This window comes from Saccoglossus kowalevskii, chromosome 16, assembly GCF_978046115.1.
Source record: "Saccoglossus kowalevskii chromosome 16, keSacKowa6.1, whole genome shotgun sequence".
In the NCBI taxonomy this organism is placed as follows: domain Eukaryota; kingdom Metazoa; phylum Hemichordata; class Enteropneusta; family Harrimaniidae; genus Saccoglossus; species Saccoglossus kowalevskii.
Genome location: NC_140656.1, coordinates 1,807,727 through 1,830,063, shown reverse-complemented (window position 1 = coordinate 1,830,063; position 22,337 = coordinate 1,807,727). Strand labels below are relative to the sequence as shown.

The following is a 22,337-nucleotide window of genomic DNA, read 5'->3' as shown; positions in this document are numbered from 1 at the left end:
CTATAGGCAGCCCATTAACAAAATCATATGCGTAAACTTACAAGAAATTACTGAGATCATCGAGGGCCACCGTGATTTATTTATAAAAGTGTTACGGTAACCCGTTTTACGTAAAAAATAATAAACTACGTACATATAACAAATTCAAATACTTACCATATTTGGAATCTTGTTTTATTCATTATTGTCGTCTGCGACATTGTTTGTTCTTTGGTTTGTTTATTGGCCATACGTTTTGCAGTTCAATATTTTGAATCAAATAAAATATTATATTCTATGTAATAATTTTTCAATTTACATTTACATATGCAGTTTATTGTTTTCACACAAATTATTAATCTATTCTACCCAGACCATTGTACTATATAAAGCTAGCCTGTATCATAGGATAGAATATTACCTAGTCTCCCCTGACCAAGTTTGTTTACATGAAATTCGAACACGCACTGCAGGGCGACAACTACCTTTTAATCTCTCTCTTCTAACCTGATGTTTTTCAATCATACCAATCACACAGCGTCTATCTTTGTTCCAATAATTTCCAATGTTATTTACTCCATTAATTTGCTATAGTAGTGTCACCCATTCTGATTTATTGTCATTGCAAACAGAACTAGACTGTTTTCTTTCTTCATATATGTTCCACCATTTTTTCAATGAAAACCGAAAGTGAACGTCTCCCTACTTTCCCTCTCACAGCTATATTTGTGGCAAAACGATCTACCTGGAAAAGCAGTTTGAATGATTTAAAAATTTAAAATTGAGTTATTCAATCAAAGTAAGCAGTATGTTTGTGCTTTTCCACAACCGTATGTTAAGATGCGTTTACCGGTAATCAACGTGCCTATTTACTGAATCAAGTACATTAATCATTCTATTTCACCATTATTACTTTACTTTAGCAATCTCCTGTTGAAAACCATAACATTGACGTTAACGTCAAGATTCCAGTTGTTACACTGACTAAATTTAGAACTTCATTCTATTGCCTACCCGTAGAATTAGGAAGACACATGGGGATTAAAAATAGAGATGACAGAATTTGTCATTTTTGTAATTGCAATTCAGTGGGAGCTGAGATACATTACTTTACAAAATGTTAGCATAATATTTGTTCAGTTGGTTACACCCATTCTAATGTATGGGTCAGAAATTTAATTTCTTGGCGTTAGTAAATTTACACCATCAGTTGGTATAAGGGGTGAACTAGGTAGATTATCAGTAAGAATAAATGCAATGGTTTCAAAGGTTAAATACTGGTACAGAATAAATTTGCTTCCTGAAAATCACATATTAAAATGTGCATTAAAGGAAATACAAAATAATTCTACCTGGATTACTCAAATAAAAACATTTTTTGGAGAAAAAAACTTGTCAACAATATTAATCAACTAACCAATGTTGTAAAAACAAAGCTATCAAATGAATTTATTCAAACATGGAGAAAACAATTAAATAAAAAAAGGGGGAACAAACTTAGAACATATAGTATATTTAAACAAAAATTTGAATTAGAAAACTATCTAAATGAAATGAAAAACTTCAGCCAACGTAGAGTGTTAGCAAAGTTCAGGCTCAGTGACCACAACCTTGAAATTCAATTGGGAAGGAAGAGTAAACCAAAAACCCCCAGAAAATGAAAGAACTTGCAAAAAATGCAATTCAGATCAAATTGAAGATGAAATACATTTCATTTTAGATTGCAATTTCTATGAAGTAGAGAGAAAACATGTCTTGAAGTATTTTTAAATAAATATTAATGACTTGTCCAGAATGGAAAGCTTTGTGAAAATAATGGGCAATAATATGGCTTTGTCATATTATTTAAAAAATACAATTTTTTAAAAGATAAATATGTAACTGTGGTCTGGGAGAACCTTGCTGCTGTTTAATTTTTCAGAGATTTTCTAATTTGTATTTCTTTCTATGTTGAATTTCAGTGTATTTTAATTTTAGTGTTTTAGTGTGTCTTTATTTTATTTGTCTTTTGTAATCATTTTTTTACCTTACTAAACCCACAGATGGTTAAGTTATGTAATAAAGTTATTATTATTATTATTATTATTATTATTATTATTATTATTATTATTATTATTATTATTATTATTATTATTATCAAAGAAAATAGATGGACATTCCTTGCAAACAAAAAATTGACAAAATCCCCGATGGGTAGTTATTTACTTTCGTGTTTTCTAGTAATGACAGCTATATTTCCAGCATAATAGCAAATTTTGTTTTTCTTAGAATTTAATTTCTTAGAATGTCTTTAGCTGTGTTGTATTGCTATTTATGCCTCTGTGTAAAAAGATTTACATAGGATAAGTACAGCAAAAAAAAAGAGTTTTAAAATAATAACAAGATATATGTGAGAATTGTACAAAAAACAATACAAAAGGACTTAACTAGTATTTAAATGTTGAATAAATCTTTTTGTTATGTAAATATAATTGGCAAGTTCTATAATTTATCAGGATCTTTGCTTGAGAGTATATATGTGAACTGTATATTTTTATTGTTAGATGAAGTTTTCCCTGTGCGTGTTATATTTTGGGCAATTCAATAGAAAATGTTCTTCATCTTCAATTGAATTTGTATCACAGTTATTGCATATTCTTTTGTTTCTTAGGAAATGAATATCTGCCTTCCTCTATTGCCAAGTTATGGTTACTAATTCTAAATTTTGTGAACATTTTCCTCTTATGAGTGTTCAGTTCATTCAAATATGGCTCAAAGATGTATTCTGTTTTAAATTTAACATATGTTCTCAGTTTGCTATTTTCTTTGGAAATCATTTCTTTCCAGAAACTGGTATATTTATTTTCAAGGGAAGTTTTTAAAATTTGACTATAAAATTTGATTTTTTTTGTTTGATAGTGAATGTTTTTTCTTTTATAAAGTTTAGTGAATTGTCTTTCAATATTGTATGTATTGCATTTAGCCATTTGTATTGTATAGTATTGTGTTGTGTTTGTTCTAGGTATGCCTGTTTTGTAAGATTATCATCTGGGAGATCCTTTATATGCAACCAGTAATTAATAGCTTAAACTTTTGCACTGAGTAGTAGTGGATAATGACCCACCACTGCTCTTGATGCTAAGTTACAGGATTTGTTATTTACTTGTAAGATTTGTTTGCAGAATTTAATATTAATGTTTTGTCCCATTTAGCATTGTCCTGGATGTCCTGCAAGTCTAGGGCCCATAATTCTGAGCCATAAAGCAATTTTGCAAATCTTTCTCTAATGTACGAGTATTGGGAAGGGAATCGGAGAATTTCATCATTTAGCAGGTTTACATGATTCGCCTATTTGATTCAGCAAATCGTTTATAAATATATTGAAAAGAATTAAACTTATATGTTTGCTATCCTGTCTGCCTTTGTTTACCGGCAAACTCGCCACATTAATTGAGCATGCGTATTTCGTTCTTGCTTTCTCGCAATTCGTGAACTCTCGCGGCCCCTGAACCATCGTGTCGAAGAGCCGGGGTCAGTAGACGAAACAAATTGTTAGCTGCCAGTATTGACAGCTTTTCAGATATCTGTGTTTTGTCGACATTTCTACAAGCAGCGTTTTCATTGATTTTATAGAATGCCTGTCCTAACCATTTTTACTAATGTGTCGCGTGACAAAATACCAAGCGATTCCATCACGACATTGACAAAACTATTGGTGGATCTCCTGCAGAAAGATCAGAAGGTAGGTGTGGAGGTGGCCGTTTCACCCCCTCCGGGATGTTCTACTTTCGCAAGCTAATCGCAGGTTTTTTCGAAAAACGTCGAAAAAACACAAGAATTAGTAGAAATGTTCCTATTTTGGGCGGATTATTGATAGAGAATAATGTCTTTATTACAAAAATGCTGAAAAACCGTGAGTTTTTGCCTTAGTTATTTTTTTATCGGCGAAAAACTGCGAACTCGGCAAATTTGATTGCACAACTTCCCTCTATCATATACACCCAGCGACATTGCTGCAGTTTAGCAGCTCTTGTCGCCCGCAACGTATACCACGACTAAGAGAGCTGCATAAACTGCAGCAACCAGCGACACCGATGCCAACTGACTGTTGCCATAACGTACGTAACATTCGCTTACTAACTTTTTTTGTTATTCATTATTAACTTTATTACATTATAAACACCAAATTAGAAATGTAAAATTTTCTACGCGGTTGTAAATAAAAGCTGCTGTCTATCTACTAGGTTCGGGCACAGGCGCTTGTCACGTTTCTTAATCGGTTGTCTGTATGTGTACTGATTTGTAATATTTAAAGCTATTTTAGGGGTGATATTTTCATTGGGACTTGACGACACCCCTACACAGCCTAGCCCTGTCGTGTACATGTCTGCGGCCGGAACAGCATGGGGCAGGACTCCAGAAGACTTACCTACACTTTATGCAATTTTTTTTTAATTATGCTAATTTATTCATGACGTAGCAGTTTCTGTGCTCATGAATATTCATTAATCTGTGGGTCAATACATTTTAAAAGGGGCGATATATTATTTTTGGGGGAAGAGTTAGAAAGGGGGATCAGTAATCATTAGGGGGTCAATACAAAAGAAAGGACCCTCATGTCTGTTGTTGCACGTGACCTACAGCTGTCAACTGTGTTCGTTCTACGTCGACTTTGACTGCCTTCCATATGAGGTAGTATTCTTGCGTTCTGTTTTTCTGACTTGAGTTTTTGAATTCGCTGTTTATGTTTTTAACATCTTTCATGCCTTTTGTAAGAGTGTCCAATCCGTGTTTCGAACTTGCGATCTTTGAGTTCCCAGCACACTGTCTTGTCCACTGTACCACGAGTGTCTTCACACAAGAGATAGGATTTAAGTCCTATTCATAGGAGCACTGTCTTCACTAGCATTCAAAAATCTAACTAAACATACTGGATTCGAACCAGCAATCACTCACATTGCTGACATAGTACAAATCAACTGAGCTATGTGGGTAGTCATGCAAATTGAATAATTTGTTGTCATATTTAGCTTTATTGCCAAATAGTGTTTGCGAGAAAAAGATGGGCAGGCAAGGAAATTGAACCCGGCTCCTCCTGATCACTATGTAGAGAACTGACCCACAAGACCACGATAGATTGACTGGTTTTGTTTGCATTTGATAAGAGTATATAGTGTGTATATATATAGAAATACAACATATTTCTATTATTGAGTTACAATTGTCCAAAAAATTGGCAATTTTGTGTTTTTACTTGTGTAAACTATATACATGGCATAACCCGTTAGTGTACATTTTGCCAATTGGGTGTTTGCCATTTGCGTTGCCCATACCTGACCCGACCCTAACCCTAATGCCAAGACACGTTCCTGTTAATAATTCCGTTGCCCATACCTGACCCGACCCTAAACCTAATGCCAAGACACGTTCCTGTTTATATTTGCTCAATAATGATACTCTGTTGTGCACTGTCTGCGGGTAAGTTGCATTGATGTCAACTGATTAAACAAGTCGCGTTTAAGTAATTTCCACTATTAATAAGTGGTTAAATTGTGACAATAAATGTGTGGACAAATATTTGAGATTAATTTTGGTGTAGACAACTCGTTTAATTATTTTACACCATTACAAGTTGTTAAATTGAGAGAATAAATTTCTCAACAAATATTTAATACTTAGTTTGGTGTAAACAACTCACGTTTGATTAATTCCCACAATTACAGGCTGTTAAATTAAAAGAATAAATGTGTGGACAAATATTTTATACTTATTTTGGTGTAGACAGCTCTCGTTTGATTAATTCCCACAATTACAAGTTGTTAAATTGAGAGAATAAGTGTGCGGACAAATATTTTAGACTTATTTTGGTGTAGACAGCTCTCGTTTGATTAATTCCCACAATTACAAGTTGTTAAATTGAGAGAATGAATGTGCGGACAAATATTTAATACTTATTTTGGTGTAGACAGCTCTCGTTTAATTATTTTACACCATTACAATTTGTTAAATTGAGAGAATAAGTGTGCGGACAAATATTTAATACTTATTTTGGTGTAGACAGCTCTCGTTTAATTATTTTACACCATTACAAGTTGTTAAATTGAGAGAATAAGTGTGCGGACAAATATTTTAGACTTATTTTGATGTAGACAGCTCTCGTTTAATTATTTTACACCATTACAAGTTGTTAAATTGAGAGAATAAGTGTGCGGACAAATATTTTAGACTTATTTTGATGTAGACAGCTCTCGTTTAATTATTTTACACCATTACAAGTTGTTAAATTGAGAGAATAAATGTGCGGACAAATATTTTAGACTTATTTTGGTGTAGACAGCTCTCGTTTAATTATTTTACACCATTACAAGTTGTTAAATTGAGAGAATAAATGTGCGGACAAATATTTTAGACTTATTTTGGTGTAGACAGCTCTCGTTTAATTATTTTACACCATTACAAGTTGTTAAATTGAGAGAATAAATGTATGGACTAATATTTGAGTCTTATTTTGGTGTAAACAACTCGCGTTTGATTAATTCCCACAAATACAAGTTGTTAAATTGAGAGAATAAATGTGTGGACAAATATTTTAGACTTATTTTGGTGTAGAAAAGTCACATTTAATTTACTTTCACAAATTACAAATTGTTAAATTGAGAGAATAAATGTGTGGACTAATATTTAAGTCTTATTTTGGTGTAAACAACTCGCGTTTGATTAATTCCCATAAATACAAGTTGTTAAATTGAGAGAATAAATGTGTGGACAAATATTTTAGACTTATTTTGGTGTAGAAAAGTCGCATTTAATTTACTTCCACAAATTACAAATTGTTAAATTGAGAGAATAAATGTGTGGACAAAATTTGAGACTTATTTTGGTGTAGACAACTCTCATTTAATAATTTTACACCATTACAAGTTGTTAAATTGAGAGAATAAATGTAGGGACAAGCATTTGAAACTTATTTTGGTGTAGACAACTCTCATTTGATTAATTCCAACAATTACAAGTTCTTAAATTGACAGAATGAATGTATGGAGAAATATTGACCATTATATTTGTGAGTAAATACCTGTTGTTTAATTAATTTCCACCTCTACAAGGTTGTTAAATTGAGAGAATAAATGTGTGGATAAATATTTGATACTTATTTAGGTGTAAGAACTCGTGTTTGACCAACTTCCACCATTGCAAGTTGTTAAAATAATGAAATAAATATACTGGTATCATTGGATATTTGATTTAATTGTGAAACTTTCTAACAAAATGTTAACAGCTGGCTTCGAACCCTCAATCAGCAATTCTGCAGACACAGTATAAATTCCACAACACCACAGAAGATATTCGTCTGTTGCCTGAATTGTTTTCGTAATATAGGGAACGTCATCGACACTTTAACAAAACTTACCTTGACTTGGGTCTTGTTTATCTCTTGTGACTGGAAACTGTTGAACAAATTGCTCGTCGTCCAGTTTAAGACGTAAGTTATTTTATTATTTATTCCATCAGTTTTGTATGATGGAGTTTTGTGAGGTTTATTATTTTTTCGCGACGTTCTTTGCTTACTTGTTTACGGTTTGAGAGATTTCTGTTTATTTGATTTACGTTTTTACGGTAGCTCTGAGCGGGACTCGAACCCACTGTCTTTTCAAGCTAATTTTGTTTTTATTTGATGGCACGCTTGTGTACCACACCACGACGTTGGTCGTGAAGTGGTGTTCATTTTTCTAACTACTCCAGTGTTCCGATGAGTTGAACGGAAAAGCCAAAACGATTGCTAGTTTCTGATTGCTTCGGTTCTGGTGAGTGTGTATCTCATGTGATTCGAACCCATGTCGTTTGTATTGAGCGTTTTTTTATTTCCCATGTTGGCTACGCCGTAATTTGCAACCACTTCCCCGTTTTATTGTGATTTTGAGAGTGTTTAATGATGTCTTCCTCGCCCGTCACGCCATGACCCAGTTTCAACCACACGGCCATTTTGCAACAAGTGCGTGACCCTCGGCATGACCCGACTGACTATATGAGCGTTCTGTTCAACTGTTAAGCTAGGATTTATTACCGTTATTATCATTATATTGTCACATGATTTGTTTTACCTTATGTGTAATGTCTTAAGTATCTTTATTGTAATTTGTATATACCAATTCGTATATACCGAGGAAACGACCCCGATTGAAGGTCATGTATTTTGTTACGTCACCAATTCGTGTGTAGGTACGGCTTCTAGATCCGTGCCCAGCATGGTTATAATCGCAGTAAGCTGGCTCACACGTGATACCCGGTAATAAAATAAATACTGTATGGGGTCCGCCATTTTAAATGCGACATAAAATTAAATAAGAGACAAGTTGTGAAACGCGTTTTTCAAATTCCTACAAATCAGGACAAAAATACCAATCTTTCACAGAAATACGACCCATTGGGGGTAATATTAAGCCAACCGATAAAAAAATTCGTCCGAATTTGTGTGGAAAAATCTCTTAAGGTAGCAAGACTATTATTTGTGTTGAAAATTACGATTTTCACATTTATTTATTAATTGATGAAATGCACTATAAACTTTCATGTTATAAAGTCAACATAACATAGAATGTCGTGTAAGTTGGTTAAAATGTAGATTTTCTGAAGGGAAGCAATGCAGCCTCAATAGTGTTTTCCAAAATCAACAACACAGGTTTAATCTGTGTGCCTATAAGTTTCAAAGATAAACTCAAGACAAAGCAATGTTAGGATGTGTTATCAGTAGCTATCTGACACACAATTAGTGTTTCCAAACATTTGAGTGGTTTGTCTCTGCCCCTATTTGTTTCACAGATTAGTCATTTGCATATGAATGTGTCAGACACAAGGTCACACAGCCACTGAAAAAAATCATTGATTTTGGTGTTTTCATATGCCGAATTTATCCAATTATAGCTATCCCATTCCTTTATTTTTTTGGTTTCCAATAGCCTTACACATTTGGATGTCCCTACACATGTTAAAACAAACTTTGATGGGAAAACAAATTGATTGTGCCGATAAACAAGCTTGAAAATCTTTGCTGTTACTTCATGGACGTTTTCTAGGAGTTTATGTTTTTCAAAATACAAGGTCTTTAATAAAAAATAACGTATACTTATTATCGTCGGATTAACACCAAATTTTCACAGCTTTAAGGTGACAGTGAGAGGAACTTGAATGTGTCCAGACAAACCATTTCATCGATTATTTACCAACGAGTTGTGGTTTGAGTTGGAGGCAATGCGACTAAAACAGTAATTGAAATTCAGCACACTATTTTTTAAAACGCGTTGCTTGAATAAAACTGACCAGACACATTCAATTTACCAGACTATTGAACAACTAGGAAAAATGATAAAAATACTTATCGCCAGCAAAAATGCGTAATTATTTTTTTTACAGAAAAAGTCATTTTTCACCTTTGATTGAGTAACGTGTTGTAGAATGCAGTTACGGGCATGCAAAATACACTTGTGAAAAGCTTGAAGTCTGGCGATTCTAAAAATATATACTTTCCCGGGTCTATTTGTAGTCATTTAGTCACAATTAGAAGATGAAAACAAGTATGCAAATAATAGTCCCGCTACCTTAAATGCGAACACTTAATTACAAGAAGAACATAGATAGAACACTTTTCTGGGGTATTTGAAAAAAAAAAATTGTGATTCCAGCTCAGCAGCCAATCAGCGACAGCCTTATAGTTAGATGGAAATTTCAGTTTCAAATACCCCGGGAAAGTGTTCTATGTTCTTCATGTTACTTGAAATTACCTATAATAATGTTATTAATAAAATAATTCAACCATTCTAAAATCCTCCAACTTTGGGGCATAGAAGTACAGGGCTGCAAGGAATCTATAGATCTATATTCTTTGATTGTCAACTCATTGGTCCAAAGGACCTCTAAGCTATAAGATCATAAAGCAAATCAACAAATCTGGAAATTGGGTCAAAAAAGCTGAAAATTGATATTTTCATCAATTTCTCAAGAAATGTCAGTCTGATTGACTTGATATTTAGCATGTAGGTACCATGGCTGGTCCTTTGTGTGGCCTGTTGATGTGGTAGCATTATCTTCAAATTTGTATTTTAAGTGAATTTTTTCATTATTATTTTTTGATATTTTTAGCCAAAAGTGTTTTTTTCGACTTCTCCAAATGAAGTCAAATTCCTTTCATATTTATTATGTAGGGATTTGGGGCAGACCTCTCTCAAGGTTGTTCATTTCGTAATGATATCTTGAATTCACACAGATTGCTTTCATGTCAACCGTAAAGTTACTTGATGTAATCCTCTCTGTCATATGGTAGAGTTATCTTTGTATTTTTTGTGGTATTTTTAGATGCTAATTTGTTTAATTTTTTGGCAGAAATGCTATTTTCAAGATTTTTTATTTTAGATGTGAGGTTCCTTATTGGTTGATGATGGTAGTCTGAAAATTGGGTCAGAAATGCCAAAACATCTCAATTTGTTGTAATTTTATGTCAGATTGACTTTATGTTAGTATGCAGCAGGTATATGGGTTAATACTGTGTCTTGTAGATGTTGTGGTTTTATTTTCATTTTGTTGTTGTTAATGATTTATTTGTTTTATGTCGAAAACAAAACCTTTAAACTTTATATATGGCAGGTCTATATCTGGGCTGGTTTTCTGTGTGACAGAAACACAAAAAGAATGTACATGAAGAGGAGTGGACAATTTATACAGTGATCAACCACATAAAGCATTGTATTCTTAAAGCAATACAAAATTTAACACGTAAAGATTCATCTTGGTCTTGACATACTGAAGCAAGTATTGTATATCATACTTCTAATTCGTTGCTGGCTACGTTGTAATTACCAATGAGCGTCAGGTCTATTTTTGTAATAATAACTAGTAGCTTTGCGGTGAGTGGCTTTCGCGGTAATTGAGTTTCGTATCTGTAGGGTTTCGCGGGGAGTAGGGCTTTGTCTCAGTAACTGGTCCTTTCATCCTTGTTGAGAATTAAAGTTTTATGTTTCTTTAACAACTGGCACTAATCTGGGAATACCATCCTGGCAGGAGTTCCAAAATAAGACCCATGCTCTGATAATGCCTCTAGTTTCAAAGACCAATAAACATTACCATTATGATCTTATTGGCGTTGCAAAGGAAAGTTGAATATTGTTTATTGAAATTAATAACCGTTTTCCAATATAGATAAATTGTAGTACGTAACAAACTGTATAACTCAGTCTCAACAATGAAATAAAGGAATGTATACATTTACACTATTTATACTTATTTATTATACTTTTATTGCTACTGTACTGATAGATATACTGTATTTCTAAAGATGCAATAAATATTATTATTATTATTACTAATGATTGCAATACAACTAATTCAAATTGAAAGAAATTACGATATAAAGTATTCATCAGTAATACTATTCAAAGATGTATTTCGCAGTCAGTTTTATTTACGAAAATATTTGTTTATAATTTTATAAACTTGCTTGGCAATACCCACACCAAGTAGATATAATGTGTACATATTATACTAACAAAAATGAAATATTAATTATTTTATATTTTATTATATAACCTGCACACCAGTAATCAATATTTTTCCTTGCTAGAATGATGTGTAACTTTATACGGGAATCCTGATAAAGTTCACAACTGGTGATTTAGCAGTATTAAGGATTGTCAACTTCTTGTGAATTTGATTACCTAACATGTTTATAGGTCCATGCGCTGCAAGTTGCAGAGCATGTACCTAAGCGGCCACCCCCAGCAAATAATTAAGCCAAGGCGGTTTCGATATCGAAATCAAGAAACTCTCCGATTTGACACAATTTGGGAAGTTTGAAGTACAGGACGATGAAGCTGAAATTTCCAAGAACCAACACATACCAAAAATCTCAAAAGTGAATATTCGTGGTGTATTTTAATTCTAATTGGACCGGAAGTGGGAATTTGTTAGTACTCTAAATAACATATTGGCGATCCGCTCTGCTAGGATTGCCCTTAAAATGTGTGTGTGTGTCTGTGTGTGTGATTTCCAGTGTTTTCACGTAGTATTTCTTCTGTGATTTTTTTTGGCTTGGCCGATTTCGCTCAAAATTGGCAGGTAGGTCACACCTTCACCCTAGTTATTGGAAAAAATCTTTAAAAAAATGTTTGGCCCACTGTTGCCATAGCAACAGCCCCCCCCCCCCCCCCCAAGATTTTGATTAACTTCGCCCCAAATGTATCTCCTCCTACAAATTCAGGATGAAACACCTCAGACATAGCTGAGTGTTGGCACAAAACTACTATTTGAATTTTTGGTATCTTTTTTCATTACCGAGAAATTTGACCCCTAAGTTGGGGTTACAGTTCACCAAGAATTGCTTTTTAACTCTTCTGTGGTTTTTTTGGCTTGGCTGATTTTGTTCATACTTCACAGGCAGGTTATACCGCCACTAATTGGAATACTTTCGCCCCAAATTTTATTACCTATTACCAGTCTTGTAATAGCAGTGTTTAAATGGTCATGCTTTTTTATTTTGGCTATGTTGCCTGCACACTGGCAAGAGATCACCGGTGCCAACATTGTTACACTGTATCAACGTAATCCCAACGCATCTTTGAACTTTTAATGAACTGTTAATGCTGCCTTCAATCTAGAAAATACTAATGCAAAACGGTTGGAAATAATAAATTTAACAGCAGAATACGTCCTAGCAATAAAATAAAGTGACTTCTAAAGACTGAGTGTTTTTTTGGCCAACTTCGTATACGGTGCCCGGTGCCTACCGTGACAACAGCCGAAAACATGCTTGTTTTTTTAGTGGAGCTGATCGCCAACCAGCCTACCGGCTTGTTTTAGTATAAGCTAATATCAACTTGTCAATAATTATGGGATGATTTTGTTTATTAATGGAATACTGTGTGATGACGCTATTTTCAAGGCACAACTGATTCAGACTCCTATATTGACCATGTCCCGGGCTGTTTACTAGTACCAATCATGGAGCTAAAAAAGATTTAGCTCCATGTACCAACCTACTTACTTGTCAGTGACTAACTGTTATATACAGCCATGGAGCTAATTGATACAGCTCAGAACACGTCAGAATAGTAAAAAAAAGTCGGCTAATGTCAGTTGCCCGAGCCATGAGAGCCGGCCACAGAACCAAAACAATCTGTCAGCCTTCGCCGCCCACAGCATCGATATGATTTTATATTGCATAGAAATGAATACTAAATGCTATCGAACCTGAAACAAAAGTAACAACAAACGTTTTTGAAATGAATCAATGTTCTGGTTATCTCTGGTGCGACTGCATGTCTTTGGAACAAACTTGAGGAACTGTAAAACGCAATTTATGGTACGCGACTTAAAAACACAATTTACACATGAATTTCCCAACAAAGGTTTAAATATTTTAGTTGTATGTGGTGTGGCACTAGTGTGGAAAGCTGTCGAATAATATGGCAACAACCCTCGAACGCGTTGTTATGCTAATTTGATTTCCGGCATGTTAGTTGACAATGAAATGAAAGATTTCTTGAATTTTCGGCGATAGCTACGTGGATTTGAACCAAAATGTTATCGGCAAGACTCAGAATGCGACAGTGACAGACACTAAAACATAATTGAAGGCAAATGAACACGTCAAGCAAAAAAGACTTTTTCCAGTTGTAGCGTAAAATGGAGGCACATACCATTTTGACTCTTGAGGGGAATGGAAATCCGTTGATTTGAGGGTGTCACAATAAGCAAGGGAGTAAATCGTTTTTATACTATGAAAAAAATGAAGACATTGAACGTGCTTTTTGGACTTTAGTACAACGTCATTTTTGTTTGATTACCTAACGTTTTTAGGTTCATGTGCTATAAGTTATAGAGCCCATACCTAAGCGGCCGTCTCTCAGCAAATAATGAGCAACATAGAGCTAAGATGTGATTAGCTACATGTTTTAAAAAGTTTGTGTGCAACATTTATTTATTAACACATAACATTCCCCGGAGGGGATGAAAAGAGTTACAAATCAGATATTAGTAAAAGAAAAATAACTTTATGAAAAATAAAGAAACATAAAGCATAATTTCAAAAGAAAAAAAAAATGCTGAAAATTTGTATACAAGGAATGTGTTACTGGCTTAGTTTATGAGATGCTGGTGTTTTGTATTAAAACAGTGTGCATGTATATGATGACTTATCACATGGCCTGGAATTGTTTACTATTATACTCAATTAAAAAATGCTTATCCTTTTAATTAAAGAACACTACTTGCTCATTTCGGACACCTGGTACCATTGCTGAGACCATCGTCAGGGGTTCATTATGGTATTTTGCTAATGTGATTTTTGTCTTGTGATCCTGGCAACTTTTTGTTGCTTTGAATGGCATTGGACACTCCTCCTGTTTTGGCATTCTGATTTACTGTGATATAACAATAATACTAGTCTGAATATCCTCTGGATAAACTGGATAAAATCATCTGCATTGTGACCAATATTTTGAAGTGGACTGCACCACAACAAATAGCATAATTATATGCATAATAAATAAATAATTAGCATGTGACTACAGAAATGTATATGTCTGAAGACTATTAATACGGTGGGTTCTTTTTTAAATTTAATGTCACTGTCAGAAATTAAATCTATTATTTATTTTGTTTGTATTTTTTAATGTCGAATATTTTCTTGAAGTGTATTGTGATTTTTTAGAACATTTTGAAATATTATAGCAATGGAGTATATGTAAAAACATTTATGCCTTAATGGAATTTACTGTATTTATTATCAGCTCGTCATTTCTTTAGTATTTACTTATATATTCATTTTGTGTCATTATAAATTTAATTTTACTATGGCTTGTTTGAAGACAGTGCTTGACTAGATGAGAAGAGCACGATCAACAGTTCAGTGTTTTCTTTCAAAATGGCTGGTTGATCAAGGTGTACATGATAGAGTTGTTGTGGTTTGTTTTTGTTTATTTGGGTACTTTTTGATTTGTTTTTGTTTACTTGGGTACTTTTTGATTTGTTCGGTTTATTTTTGTTTATTTGGGTACTTTTTGATTTGTTTTTATTTATTTGGGTACTTTTTGATTTGTTTTTGTTTACTTGGGTACTTTTTGATTTGTTGTGGTTTGTTTTTGTTTATTTGGGTACTTTTTGATTTGATGTGGTTTGTTTTTGTTTATTTGGGTACTTTTTGATTTGTTTGGCTTGTTTTTGGTCATTTTATTTTTAATGGCCGAATGTTAAATGACATTTTTGCCTATATCTGGAAAAATGGATTTGGCAGAGATTCCAAATTTGTTATGTTCAAGTTTAAAAATTATTAAAATCTGTGAGCTTAGCTACCACAATCTGATCAATAAATATATACTCCATAAATCTGTGGATTGTGGACTAGTAATTACAAAATGCTTTCAAATACTGCTTTGTACTGAATTGAAGGTATTGGTTGACAAATCATCCCCTGAAACTAACAACAAACATTTTCTCATTCTACATGTCACATTTCACACATACACAAAATTTGAACAACAAAAATGTATGAGCTAGGCATTTCAAACCGACACATTAATCATCTAAGTTGTGTTTAATTATTTCAGTATATAAGCATTCACATTAGACCGGATGAGATGATGGGATTCAATGGTACAACCGATTCATGTGCCCATGTAACACTGGTTTGTATTGGCAAAATTGGGCTAGAAGAAAACAAGGTTTATAGCAAGGCAATCATGGAATGGCTGAATACCAGACTTGGAATTGATGCTACTCGGTAAGTTAATTGTATGATGGTCTTAATGGATTATAGGAATTACGGGATAGCTCAACTGCAACAAATGAACTGTAGGATAGCTCCTCTATTAGCTAACTCTAGGCTTGTAGTATAACAATTATAGGAAATATGGGATAGCTCAACTGTAACAAATGAACTGTAGGATAGCTCCTCTATTACCGTACTCGACCGCGTTAGCGCCCAGGGGCCTCAACTCAGAAAATCACGATTTTTTAGGGGTGGGCGCTTACCCGAGCACCCCCCTCGAAAAAGTGTGCAAATGAAAAATTTGATTCATCAAGTGACAGATTACGTCTTTGAGGGAAAATCAAATTACCAAATTAGTTGAGTCGTCATTGATTTTCACAATGAAGAAATAGAAATGATCACAAAAAATATGCACATTTTATTACAATATTAATTACGTACCACCAGAATTTACGAAATTAAAAACATTTGAGTCTGTTGAAACAGTCAAAGTCAAAATTGTCATGTTATCTCCACTGACGAAGGTGTTGGATCGTACGCAAACTCTCGATAAAATCACTTTCCGCCATGATGCATTTGCAGATTTGACCTGCAGCAGCATCCTCTGTCCTAATGGGTCAAGTTGTTTATTAACCAATCAGAATGCTGTGTTGTACTGACACAATTTTTCGTAAATTCTCGAAGACTTTCCGGTAGCGCAATGCGGACGTAAATTATCGATATCGAAGTACGATCTGTTGGAATTGATTGCATCGAATAAACGACATGGTTTTTCCAAATAACTAGTAACTAGCCATTTTTGAGAGGTAAACTGAATATGGCATGAAATATTTATCGCTTATACTCAAGGACCACCTCAGAAAAATAATTTTTTAGTGCGTTTAAAACTGTAACTATCTTCCCAGCCTCGAAACATTATCCAAATTACAATTTTCGTTCACAGTGCGGGTCTCGGAAGAATATTACGTCTTTTTGAGAAAACAAAAAAGCTAAACAAATCGTCATTGATTTCAACAACGCTTTTTACAATGATTACCGTAAAAACTCGATTAATTCACGGTCTCTATTAATTCGCGCACCCATTTTGTTTTCGAACGCTAATTTTTAAATGTATCCTTTTAATTCGCGGCGTTCAAAAACATGTTTAAAATTGTATCCTATTAATTCGCGGGCCAGAATAAAGTGGATAACTCAGAATATATTGCATGAAGACATTAAAAATATACATTTTGTTTGAGTTGTTATGTTATCAGTACTTGGTGTAGCCACAATCGCAGATGATCTCCGTCATCACAGCCTTTCAGTTAGCAAGCAGTTTAGGTTCGGTAAAGATTTGACCTGAAAAAAATCATTCCCTCACGACACTACAGATGTTGGGCAAGATTATTACTTAGTCGGATAAAAATCCATCGGTCAGCACATCGATTACGAATTTCCGTGATGGAAAGCTTAGTACAGGGCTTTTTCGTCGCTGGTCCACAGGGTTGCATCGACCGTGTGTCGGCCATTATTCTATTATGTCGTTTAAGTGAACCGCCCTATGGTGCGTAAATTGACGTTTTTGATTGGTCGGACGATTGGCCTTGTGTCACATTTTCATTATACCGGATTGAGTAAAAAACAGAGTTAAGCGGTCATGTTCTATAAATCTAACCTTGCACACATAATCTTGTACTGACGTATTTTTTGTCCAAGAAAGATGTTCCTTTTCATTTAACACCCAGTTAACTCTTCGCATCCATGGTATTTGTGAGAGTTGAAAGATTTTTTGAACAAATGACAAGTAACTATATTGATTTGCGTCAAGCTGGGTGGCCCGAATTTACATATCAGTGCATAAACTCTGGAGGTCATTGCCCAATGCCGCACGTAATTCAAACGCGAGGTTAAAAAAAAAACTAATTATCATGAAAGCAATACATTACGAAATTGAAATATTCAGAGCCGGTACAATATTGTAAACAAATTTGCCTAATTAGAAAAGCAGTGCACTAAGTAAACGACGTTGATATATTCAAAGCCAGTACAGACTTGCATACAAGTTGTGTAATTACAGTACCTTCAGATATAATAACAATTTTACTAGATTTATGCACGGGGCACGAAAGAAAAAGATTGCTAAGGTAATGCGCCAGTTCAGTGTGTGACTTGGGGTCAAACTTCGGTCAACACACACTTGATGTCAGCATCGCCGCGCAGCAAGTTTGCAAAAAGTACTTGAAGTTCAATTGCGTCCTAAAATGATGTCGCTGATTACTCAGTTGTCGCAGCGTGTGTTGTGTTATGTCCATGATGCACCCCGTTTCGTCTTTGGCTTGCTTTTCCTTCTTATTGCATGTTCTTGTTCACGTAAAATGCTACCTCTCACCAATGTATTGAAACACTTTGAATTTACACTTTGCATGATTATATTTGGTCAACGCGAAATAATAATTTTTTCTAAACATTTTTTGAGATCATTTTTATCAATGCAGGGTTATTTTTCCAGACAAGATGGGCTTTGTAATATCTGCCATCGCCCGGGCGATGCCTAGAAAAATAAAAAAAGGGAGTGCAGCCAGACGGCTACTTTGTAGCTACTTTGTAGCTACTTTGTAGTGTTCATTGCAGGGAGGGAGTTGCATGACACGATTGGCTGAAATACTCGTCTCATTTGCATAAATTAATATTCATGAGCAATGAAAAACTCGTCTTTTCAGTAAAATTGTGCCAAAATGCTTTCCGATAGCATACATGTTAGTTCTAAATTGACCGATTCTATCGTTACGAGCTGGAAAAATTATCGGAAAAATGATGTAAAGGTATTTTTTGAGACGCGTTTTCGAGCGGACTCCAGCTAACTGTTGAAAGTAAGCACAGATTTTCTCTTTACCCTGATCATAGCAAGTTGCGATATTCATAGAGAATGCAGAGGCACGTTTAAATTTCACTCTAGTATTATTGCTCAAAATTGCTCAAAATGTTTTCGGTGACTTTTATTAGTGACAAGTTACCTAATTAGTATGCATTTCGAGAAACCACAGTGTGTGTGCATGCGCAGTTTGAAATGGAACAGTTTTGAACGCAATAAAATCACGAGTAGAACTCTGGCTCCAGCAAGAAATTGTGGCGTCAAACTGGTTGTTGGTTGAATTGTTTTGCAATAGACATAATTTTGGGGCCTATTTGTCTATGAAATGTTTCTCTAAGTTTTGTTGTGGATTATTCTGTAAAGAAATTGCTGAAATTATTTCATCTGTTTGAAAACGGGACGTTGTTGCTTTGACGATGGGCTACGGGCGACTGACGTCGAAACGTTCCATTCAGATCGGATGGCGCCCTCTCATGCCAATCCCCCCTGGTTCATTGTTTGTTTGTGTACAGAGTGACATTTGCCATTTCACTGTTTCATTTAAAGTGTAACATGGTGCGTGATCTTTGACGCAGTGCGTGTTCTTAGCCATGAATGTCGCTAGCCACGAGTCTCAGAGGCACTAAAAAAACGTCCTGTAATCGTGTTCATTGGAAAACAAAACAAATCACTAATAAATTTATGAAAACAGCTCCTTTTTGAATCGATCTAAAAGTACTCTTTTAATTTGCGCACCAAAAACCAATAATTTCCGTTTTTACGCTATTAATTCGTTCATTAACCAATGAAAATGCTCTGTCATACTGTCAAAGTTTTCCGATTGACGAAGTATTTTTATCAACGTAATGCGTATTACCACGATGTTACTGAAAATGCAATCTGTTAACACCGATTTTGACAAAAAACGGTGACTTTTTTCCTTAAAACCTGTTGATTCACAATTTTCGAAAGGTAAATTGAGGGTCAGGGAAGTATTTGAACCTTTCACGGCCGCCAACAAGTCATGTCGAAAAATAGTTTGCTTGTTCACACCCCTATTCACGATAGTCTCAATTAACAAGATTATTTGGAAAAGTAAAACGATGATAGTGACCAGGTTTCACAACTTAACGATCACATTTTTGCCGTTTGGAAAACTACTACTCTAAAGAAATATGGATTATTTCAGTATTGCAACATCAGGGTTCATCCCGAGTAAATAACAGAATAGAAAATGTGCAAACTATGTACGTTCACCCGCCGTGCACTCTGAAATTAATGCGAGTTTTCTCGTAAAAGCTGGAACCGAACTACCGTACCAATCATGGTTTTTATGCAATAAAATACACTTTTTACATTTATATTTTAATAAATGTCTGGTAAAAACACCCTGGGTCTATAATCGGGGATGCCCTCAACTCGTTAAATGTCCAAAAACAGAGGGGTGGGCTTATACTCGGGGAGGGGCTTATACTCGGGGGAAGTACGGTAAGTTAGTTTATTCACCTTAATCTATGTCGTACAGTATATAGAACCCTATTTTAACCACTGAGAGAACACTAATGTAACCACTGAGAGAACACTAATGTAACCACTGAGAGAACACTAATGTAAATATGCACACTGCATTGTTACTTTTATTCTCTTTTTAGTTCCTACTCAGCTTTCATAATATAATGCATATCTAACAAGTTACATCGTACCAATAAAAGATACAATTCTAATCTAATATGGTAGTGTTTATTTATTTAACAACAGGCAACCATAAGCCTTGCTTTCGTTAAACACACTTTAAACCTACCAAAGCCAACCCTAACCCTAACAGAACTTATGGGTTAATTGCATATTGCTAATTACTTTATTATTACTTATGAGTAAAACTATATTATAGTAAACTACTATATCCTACATAATACGTACAATATGCAACAACTTGTCTATTTCGTAAATTGGATTTTGTTGTTTACTAAATGCTCCCCACTAAGGGTTGTGCGTTATTATATTCATCAATGAACCAATAAGTACCTACTGGTACTACTATTCACGTTAGCGTGGATGCACCCACTGCTACAACTAGCACAGATCTGTGATCCGCTATAACCTCTATATTTTTCGTAAATATTCGATCGTAACTTTAACATTTGTTATGTGAACATGGCGAGATTTTTATTATAGTGACTTATATTAGTTACTATACTGTCTACACCCATATCGTTGCAATTTCTCAATTTATTAAATAAATACAACAAGCACAATCTGCACTGTCTACGCCATCCACTAGCCTAGACAACAGGATAATCGATGTGTTTGTATCAACCAATCAAGTTCATGTAATGTAATCGCAACCTGCTCAGCTAGTACAGATCTGAGATCGGCGATAGCCTCGATAGCCTTGATGTTTTTCATAAATATTCAATCGTAACTTTAACGTTACTTATATAGTCACAATATCGTTGCGATTTCACTATTTATTAAATAAATAAATAAATACAGCCGCTAAACGAACGTCCAACTCGGTTTATTACTTGTGTAATGTATCATATGGGCTTCAGTTCTTCAGGTTTGTCATGACAATATCTGTAGTCTTCTATTTTTGGTCAGAAATGTAGTTTTCCACTTTGTATGGCTCTAATGGGGGGGGGTTCTCATTACAAAAAGGTATTAGTTCAATTAGAATCACTCATAGAAGTGCACATACTGTGAAATACTTTATTTTAGCTGAAAAGACTTATTGAGTGTTTTGTATGGAATTTATTACTGATTTTTGGCAAGTTGAATGTAAAATATAGGAAAAAAGGTAAATTCGCTGGATTTTATTTTCACTGAATCATTACTTCAGCGAAAATTTATTCCAAGCGAAAATAAAGTATTTTACAGTAAGCATATGAAAAGAAAAACAATTTTCAGAAATAAAATATTTATTACTTTTTTTCCCCCCATAGGATGTACATTTCATTCATATCACCAGAGAGAGAAAATATTGGTTATAACTATACTACATTTGCAAAGTAACAGTGTACAACAATGACTGAACAAACTAGCTGACTAGTAAGCTGCTGAAGTCACTTGCAAATCTCTGTCAGAAATCATATGAAAATAATGGGATGTCACAGTGAAGCATTCATAAAGAGTTGATACTAGTAATTGACACTACAGCCATGCAAGAAATGAATAAACAGATTTGTTTTGTTTTTTGAATGTCTCAGATATCTCAAGTGCTGTTTATAAGTTATTTAGGGCAGACTTTTATTGGTACATTGCAAATATGCTGACCACCCGACCTACTCAAGCAGAAATAACATTCTTAGAATTTGGGTGAGGGTCATGTATTCATATGTCAAAGGTGAGCAACATGTGTATGTGAATGGGTATCCATAGCAACAACAGGTAATGAGTATACAAGTATGAAAGAATCAAGGTTTCGGCAACATAACAACCATGACCTCCCATGTATGAATGTCTATCTGAACAAGTGCTCCTGATATGACTCTGATGTATGTACACTTGTAATCACTATATCCTTTGCCAGAATTATGTACTTAGGACCTTTTGGAATTTGTGGTCATTGTTCACCCAATTTGCATACTTGAATATTTATAATCTAACGAGGATAACTATGAAATTAAATGGCTCAAAAGCCTGACAGTTCCCCCAGATAGCTCAATGCACAGGGTGCCAAAAAAGACTTGTGCATGCTCATAGTTCAAACCAAATCTTTGGGTTTTCTTAGTACAGTAAAACCTGGTCAGTTGTATAAATTTGAGACCAGTCATTAAAAATTGCAGTCCCAGTCAA

General features: G+C 34.4%; 1 protein-coding gene across 1 annotated transcript; it reads left to right on the top strand.

Annotated features, from left to right (window-relative positions):
* The first annotated feature begins 3,446 nt into the window (after positions 1 to 3,446).
* On the top strand, positions 3,447 to 21,740 carry LOC100369257 (macrophage migration inhibitory factor-like). The gene is made up of 4 exons (XM_078007151.2): positions 3,447 to 3,489; positions 3,592 to 3,700; positions 15,552 to 15,724; positions 21,485 to 21,740. Exons 2-4 carry the CDS (start codon positions 3,593 to 3,595, stop codon positions 21,552 to 21,554), a joined length of 351 nt encoding a protein of 116 aa, XP_077863277.1. The 5' UTR covers positions 3,447 to 3,489; position 3,592; the 3' UTR covers positions 21,555 to 21,740.
* Positions 21,741 to 22,337: the final 597 nt, after the last annotated feature.